This window comes from Doryrhamphus excisus, linkage group LG15 (genome assembly GCF_037039965.1).
Source record: "Doryrhamphus excisus strain RoL-2023G ecotype Guam linkage group LG15, RoL_Dexc_Guam_v1.1, whole genome shotgun sequence".
In the NCBI taxonomy this organism is placed as follows: domain Eukaryota; kingdom Metazoa; phylum Chordata; class Actinopteri; order Syngnathiformes; family Syngnathidae; genus Doryrhamphus; species Doryrhamphus excisus.
In genome coordinates, this window is record NC_136371.1 from 2534178 (window position 1) to 2542058 (window position 7881).

At 43.2% G+C, this 7881-nt stretch overlaps 1 protein-coding gene across 2 annotated transcripts; it reads right to left on the bottom strand.

The window, feature by feature from the left end:
• Positions 1-22: 22 nt before the first annotated feature.
• On the bottom strand, positions 23-7664 carry snpha (syntaphilin a). 2 transcript variants are annotated; one of them, XM_058051002.2, is made up of 5 exons: positions 7441-7664; positions 5213-5294; positions 4994-5125; positions 4157-4306; positions 23-2343 (listed from the first exon to the last, which is right to left on the bottom strand). In XM_058051002.2, the coding sequence occupies exons 2-5, from the start codon at positions 5260-5262 to the stop codon at positions 1146-1148; spliced, it is 1530 nt and encodes a 509-aa protein (XP_057906985.2). In that variant the 5' UTR covers positions 5263-5294; positions 7441-7664; the 3' UTR covers positions 23-1145. The 2 variants fall into 2 exon arrangements, with proteins under 2 accessions (XP_057906985.2, XP_078652679.1); XM_078796553.1 differs by lacking the exon at positions 7441-7664 and having other exon boundaries at positions 5213-7189.
• Between the last annotated feature and the right edge of the window lie 217 nt (positions 7665-7881).

The window sequence follows — 7881 nt, forward strand, 5'->3', positions numbered from 1 at the left end:
TCCAAAGGGATTTTTTTAGGCACCCTGCAGTTTGTGGTAGCATTTATTTCAAGGAGTTGTGTGTTACAAGCTGTGGACGTTGCATTTGGTTCCTTCACAATAAAAGGTTTACCACAATCTATTTGGAGTGAATCTGGCTGTTTTTATTTTGTACAATTCCATTGAACGAGCTGTGCGTACTACTTCCTTGATTTTATATATAAGTATATTACAGATTTGGGGTGCAATCATACAATTTGAATGTCAATAATTTTTTTTCCAAACAAAATAAAAGCACCCAAAAAAGATTTGTGCAATTTGCATAAGGCTGAGATTGGCAACAATACATCTTAGCTGTTACAGGTGTCATATTTTACAGGATTAGAATTAAAAATGCAGCACAATAGAGCGACGCACACAAAGTAAGACAACTTCCTGTGTTGCCTCCTCAAAGCGTCCACTGTGAATAGCAGAGCGCGAACCAAAAACACCTCAGCAGATGTTTTCCTTTTGCATTGGTTGTCAGTTCATCATAGAAATACCTGAAATATTGATCACTTGATGATTTGGCGCTGAATTTATTTTACCCTTGGACTCTCGTGTGTAAAGTCGTATCGCTCTGTGGACACCACAATTATTCATTATGGTACAAAGTTCAAAAATATATCTAATATAACATTGTCATATAAATGCATTTGCATTCATACAGTTATGATACAGATTCTTAATCTCATATTCATATCTCTTGATAACCTTTTAAAAAGCTTCTCGTACAAGTACAAGCTCCAGATTTATCAAGTATTTCCATGGCAAAAAAAAAAGCATCACCAACCTTAATAAAACTTCATTTCTGTACAAATTGTTTTGTTAAACGTCCAACTGGCAATGCTATTCTAAGGGAATTTGAGCTATAAAATAGAGATGTACACCAAAAAAAAGATTAATTCATCTTAATCTAATGTTTTGATTACTGAATACGGAAGTAAATCTGTTTTGGGTTAGAGAATGTCAGACAGCTTGACTGAAAGTTTCATGCACAAATGAAACTCGAGGTTGAAATAAATGAAAGAACTAAAGTTCTCTAAGGCCGGTCGTCATGCAAGATGGTATCAGCGGGAACATCCAACACATCAATCAGAGGAAAAGTCAGCATTTGCTCTTCAAAGTCAAATGGATGTTCCGTTCATGCTGGCCCGTCTGCGTACTTCGCCCGCACCCTGCCTCCGTAGCGAGTGTAGGGCCACGGCGCAGCAGCCTCTGAGCAGAGACCCGATCTGATAGACGGGCATGATGTCTTGTGGCGCCACGCGACACAGCCACGCCATCGTCGGAACCACCGGCATCGCCAAAGCCAGCAGATCCACAAGGAAGTACGGACTCCAGTGACACCTCTGAAGCGAATCGTTTCCTGTTTCGTGCTCCTCCTTGGCGTTGTCATCGGTCTCCGGCGCGGTGCGTTGTCGCCTCGGTGGAAGCGTGGCTCCTGGGTGAGGCTGACACACGTGGGGTTCCTCAGGGGTCTTTGCCGTGTACACAGACTTTTGCTCCTTGCTGTGTGGATGAGGACACAAAGGAGGCAAAGCTGATGTGAAGTGATGTTCCTCTGAATGAAGCATGTCCACAGTTGTAGAAATGATGCTCAATTCCTCATTAACACTTTCCTCACACAGCCAGGTCATGGTTGGGCTGCAGGCCCTCGAGCGCACCTCTGGTTTCCTCTCCGCCGGAGCAGGCGGGGTCGGGACTGGCTCAGCAGCAACTGTTTCCGGGGGCTCCTCCTGAGGTAAGTGCAGGAACAAGTGATGATGAGGGAAGTAGGTGTGTCCGGCGCACCTGCAGACGCCACCGAGAGAGTGGCAGGAGTGTGACATTGGCACTACGGCGCCCCCTCTGCGCAACCTTTCACAGGTAGGAGAAGGAGGCACCATCCCTCTGATGTGACCCTGTGGCGGTATCTGCTCAGACAGGAGCCCCGCCTCCAGGAGGACTTGGGCCTGCCCTCCCAAACGTGACGCTCTGCTGGACTCGGGAGCGTTCGGACTACGCTCCAGCTGCAGCGCCTCGCTGCTCAGGCGGGTACGGGTGGCGCCGCGGGTTAAAGTGCTTGCAGGAGAACATCCACAGGAGCGAGACCTTCCCACCGGCCTTGCATCGTGTGACTGTGAGTATGGCTTGTGGTCGTGGGGGTCCTGCTCCCGAACACCCAGGTTGGTCCTGACTGACTCTACCACTTCCTGAAGATGCTGGATTTCCTTGCGGGCCTCTTTTAGCGCCAACTGGGCCTCCACGCGGTGGCATTCCTCTTCTATCCAGTCTTCCTGCATCCTGTACAGTTGAGTCCTCAAGTCGTCGATTTCACAGTCCCTGTGGAGAGAAAGAAGACATCCAGCATCGGTGCGATTCCCTGACTACCCAATGAGGCGTCGGTGCCGCGGCTAAGATGTACCAGCTGGCAAGAACGTCAACACCTTCAAATTCTGCTTCACTCGATGGCTAAGAGCTAGCTAGTCCCAGAGGCTAACGTGAGAAGCTAGCCAACTTCATTACAACCACAGCATCCAGGAAGCACGAAGGAGGTGGGCTTGAACTTTATGTGAAGTAACTGTGGTATCATCGTTTTTAATATCGGTTTTCAACGATTTTTATCTTTTATGCTGATACTGGGCCGATATACCGATATTATCGGCCATCCCGAATTGATGGCTTTCTTCACAAACACGACCCAAGCACATTCAAAATCACCTAATTCGTTTTTTAATAAAAAAAAAAAAAGAACAAATTAATTAAAAATAAAAAAATATATACCGTATTTTCTGGACTATAAGTCGCACTTTTTTTCACAGGTTGGCTGTTCCTGCGACTTATACTCCAGAGCGACTTATAAATGAAAAAACTGTTTATGTTACATAAACACTGGACACCTTTTCTGTTTATGTTTATTTTTTTGTGTAGCTGAATAAGCATTGTGTTAGCATATCTTACACCTATTCAGCCTGTTCTCTATTCTTTTATTATTAGAATTTGCCTTTCAAGATGACGTAATGTCCGTTTTGGTCAAGTAGTTTGGAAAATAAATTACCCGCAAAAAATGCGACATATACATGGAAAAACTGTTAAAGTTACATAAACACTGGACACCTTTTCTGTTTATGTTTATTTTTTGTGTAGCTGAATAAGCATTGTGTTAGCATATCTTACACCTATTTAGCCTGTTCTCTATTCTTTTATTAGTAGAACTTGCCTTCCAAGAGGACATAATGTCTGTTTTGGTAAAGTAGTTTGGAAAATAAATTACCCGCAAAAAATGTGACTTATACTCCAGTGCGTCTTATATGTTTTTTTCTACCTAATTATGCATTTTTGGCCTTGTGCGACTTATACTCCAGAGCGACTTATACATGGAAAAACTGTTAAAGTTACATAAACACTGGACACCTTTTCTGTTTATGTTTATTTTTTGTGTAGCTAAATAAGCATTGTGTTAGCATATCTTACATCTTATACTCCGGAGTGACTTATAGTCCAAAAAATATGGTATATATATATATATATATATTTTTTTTAATATATTATTTTTATTTTTTTTTTTTAATTATATCAGAAAAGCAGGAAGTGAACAAATGTAACAATTACTGATTGTAAAAGTACCAGATGGAGGGGTAGGATTTAATAAGCTTTGCTTCTTCCTACTCCTTTTGGACATGTGGAACTGGGAACTGATTATGTGATGCATTCAATTGTAATCTGATGCATGTTCAAATGAAATAAAAGCATTACCATTACCAGGTTTGTACCAACATGTACCATTATTACATGTTTTTAAATGTTTTTTTCAGATATAGTAATGAATGAACCGATGAAGCCTGTCTAAGAGCAATAATGAGATGGTAAAACAACTTAGGAGTTAAACACCCCCATCTTTCAATCCAATCCATGTCCCCTGTTGCTTACGTTACATCATAAATCAGGTTGACTACACCTACGTCCTCCCTTCCACCTACACAAGTTATAAAAGTTACAGAAAATGTTCTCCAAATAATCTGCCGACCCAGATATTATTGACTACGGTCCAAGTCCTTATTGTCATCCACTGCGGTTCAGCAAAAGGACTGCTTTAAATCAACTTCCTGGAATGGGACCAATGACGCTGTTTGAATTTGAAGAGAAGTATATTCACCTGTGTTGTAATCTCTCCACGTTCTCCCTCAGCCTGGCTCGCAGATGACGTATGCACACCTCCTTCTGCTGCAGGGGGGTGAGGTACTGCTCCGGGGTGGGAGGCCTGATCCCATGGTTGTCACTACACACCGTGTGCTTAGCCTGACGCCTGCGGAAAAGACACACAGGTACCAAGATGTTATTTACATGTGCTGTTTTGTTTAAGTTTTGACCAATTTTATTGATAAAATACACTTCTGCCGGGGCTGCACGGCACCCAAGTGGTTAGCACAGCTAGGAGACCTGAGTTCAATTCCACCCTCGGCCATCTCTGTGTGGAGTTTGCATGTTCTCCCCGTGCATGCGTGGGTTTCTACTCCGGTTTCCTCCCACATTCCAAAAACATGCTAGGTTAATTGGCGACTCCAAATTGTCCATAGGTATGAATGTGAGTGTGAATGGTTGTTTGTCTATATGTGCCCTGTGATTGGCTGGCCACCAGTCCAGGGTGTACCCCGCCTCTAGGTTCCAGCATCCCGCAACCCTTGTGAGGATAAGCGGTAGAAAATGAATGAATGCACTTCTGCACCAAACATGCTCTCTTCTACTGTGGAGTTGCATCATCACCTCAACAGACATTAAAAAGTAGTGAATGAGTTAAGAATTATTGTGAATTTCGTGCTCTAGACAATATTGTTTCCACTTTTAAATGTAAAATACCAGAGGTTTAGTTTATAGTTTATATCGCAGGAATCACTAAATTCTGCAGATCGCAGTAAACACTCGGTTCCATAAGGTCATAAGGTCATGCGTGATACAGTATTGTGCTAAAGGGGTTTCATGTGTGCTTGTGTACCTCGGTGTACTGGGATAGGTCCTCGGTGTGTGGCTGCCCTCTGTCGCCTTCACTTTGAGTTGGTAGGTGCCGGTGCCGGACGTGTCACTGTGGGTGCATCGTGCATTGCTGCCGCTTGTTCCTGCTGAGCGCCTGTCAGGGCGAACATCACAAAGACGTTATTTAATCCGACCGTGGCGTGCGACGAATCATTATATCTCAGAGCGGAAGGGACAGTACCTGCGCTGACCCGATGATGGCTTCCTACTCGGGGTGAGTGACACTGACATGTTGCTTCTGGTTGCCTCCTTACTGCTGGACTCTTAGCCGTAATCGTGAAAACAAGTGAAACAGTTACTCACAGACGTCATGTTTGTTCATTAAATCTTGTATGATTCTTTATTGAAAGAGACAACACAAGTACAAAATAATAGTCTGGTCCACTGGGGAATAAAGGATCTTTGTCCGTATACAGAGAGTCCATTCAAGGTCCATGCAGCAGCTGTCTCTGTGTCAAACGTTACATTTTACTCAGGTCAATGGTCAAATAGCGGCTCATTTGTTTACATTTGTTGCAGTCATCATGGTGCAATGAGACCCCCCCAACCCCCACCCCCCAGGATATAATACAGTCTTCTTTCTCTTTTGGCTTTTCCCGTCAGTGGTCACCACAGCAAATCAATCTGCCTCTCTCACACCAACTACCCTCATGTCCTCCTTCACTACATCCATAAACCTCGTCTTTGGTCTTCCTTTACACCAGGGTTCTCAAACATGCGGCCCACGGGTGAGGCCCCCGCCTTGATATGAAAGTTTAATGTTAGTGCGGCCCGCGCAAGTTTGATATGGATGCTGTATGGTATACCCAGAAAAAATTATTAGGTTTGATTAATGTTCATGTTAAAGGTTAAATAACTGTTAATAGTTATCCTCCCTATCCGTGTGGAAGTGGTAAGTTTTTGGTTATTTAGGTTTAAAGGAAATAACTTGAAGGCTACCGTTTAGGTCGCTAGCTCTCTAGTTTGCGAGTTAGCATAAAAATTAAAATATTTGAGAACAGTGGAATGTTTTATCAGAGCTTTTATTGTAGAAAATCGGAACCAAAGCACTGAAAAAGTTTGTATATTTTTCTGTTTTTAATAAATGCGGTTTTTTTTTTTTTTTTGGAAAACCTGATGCGGCCCAGCCTTGCCCAGACCCTGTGGCCCCCAGGTAAATTGAGTTTGAGACCCCTGCTCTACGCCTCCTACCTGGCAGCTCTAAATGCAGCATCCTTCTACCAATATATTCACTATCTCTCCTCTGGACATGTCCCAACCATCTCAGTCTGACCTCAATCTGGCTTTATCTCCAAGGCCTCTAACATGTAATGTCCCCCTGATGTACTCCTTCCTGATCCTATCCATCCTGGTCACTCCCAATGAGAACCTCAGCATCCTCATTCCTGTCTTTTCCTCAGTGGCACTGTCTCTAGACCAAACCACATGGCTGGTCTCACCACAGTTTTGTATCTTTTGTATCCGGGATCTAATACAGTAATACTCTTGTGGAGTTTTCTGCTCGCTCCCTGCCTCTTACTGTAAGTCGGTGGTTCTCAATTATTTTCTGTCATGCCCCCTCCAGGGGACAGAAATGTTTTTCACAACCCCCTGAATTGAAATACTATTATACTATACTGTTAATATCTATTTATTTATCTGTACTGTACAGACTGAACTCGAAAATGAAACCAAAAAATACAACAAAATGTAGAGTTGTGAAGAACCGTCAAATTGCATGTGGAGTATGACTAATTAACAAACTAACTAACTAACTAACTATGACTTTGAGATCATTCATTTGATGTAAAGTGAGTTGTATTATTATTATTATTATTATTATTACTAACATCCTCACGCCCCACCTAGGGGTCCTGCCCCGCTATTTGAGAAGCACTGTTGTAAGAACAGAAAAATGTAATCATTTTTATGTACAGAAAAGGCCAAATACAGAATTATCTAAAACATGGGTGTCCCTGATGTTGCCTGTTTTTTTTAATGGCCCTTGTCACATTCTCACATTTAATTAATTCAAGATAATTATTAATTTTTTCAAGCTGCAGCAGCTCACAATTAAAAAAAAGGATAGCATAGGGTTCTTCCATGAAACACACACCCACAATTATGTGCATAGTCATTTTTGAGAAACATGGCCTACAGAACAGTTTCCTATCCAGTCATTATTTCCCTCCCCTCCCCTCCCTCGTATGATCAGCACCAACAGGTGGCCATAGCGTTATTGGCGACAAATACGTAATCATATTACGTAAGTGTTGATGCGGAGGCAAGCATCGGGCACAAAAAGTACACAAAAGCAGCGATTTAGCAACATCCTGACCTACAAGATAAAATACCGAAACAGCAGTATAGACAGTAGAAGCGGGGAAAGCTGAATAATAATAATAAGTACTATAGACGTGTCCTACATACATTCTGTTAGCCTTCAAGGATCTTCTCGAGAACGTCAGAAGCCTCTTGGACACTCTTGGACCCCCCACACACCTTGGCATGCGGCTTACATGGACGGCGCCGAGGCTCGCTGCCATGGCTGCAGCTTTCGCGTCACTGGCAACAGGACGAGATGCTGCTGCTGATGCCGCCGATGCTGCTGCTGATGCTGCGGATCCGAGTGCATCCTGCAGCCATGAAGCATACAGATGAAGTGAGCCAACTGCTACGTCGATGCCTCTTAAAGTGACAGCACGGGATGACGCGGGACGTTCGTGCATGTTGAATGGAGACTGACTTTTAACGAATGATGCACAGCATCGGTTATCATCAGTTACACAAGTCAAGAAAAAAAAGATGGATGAGTTAGGGATGGAAGATATTGAGAGCCCTGACCTTTTTTGTTGTTGCAATGAACAACAC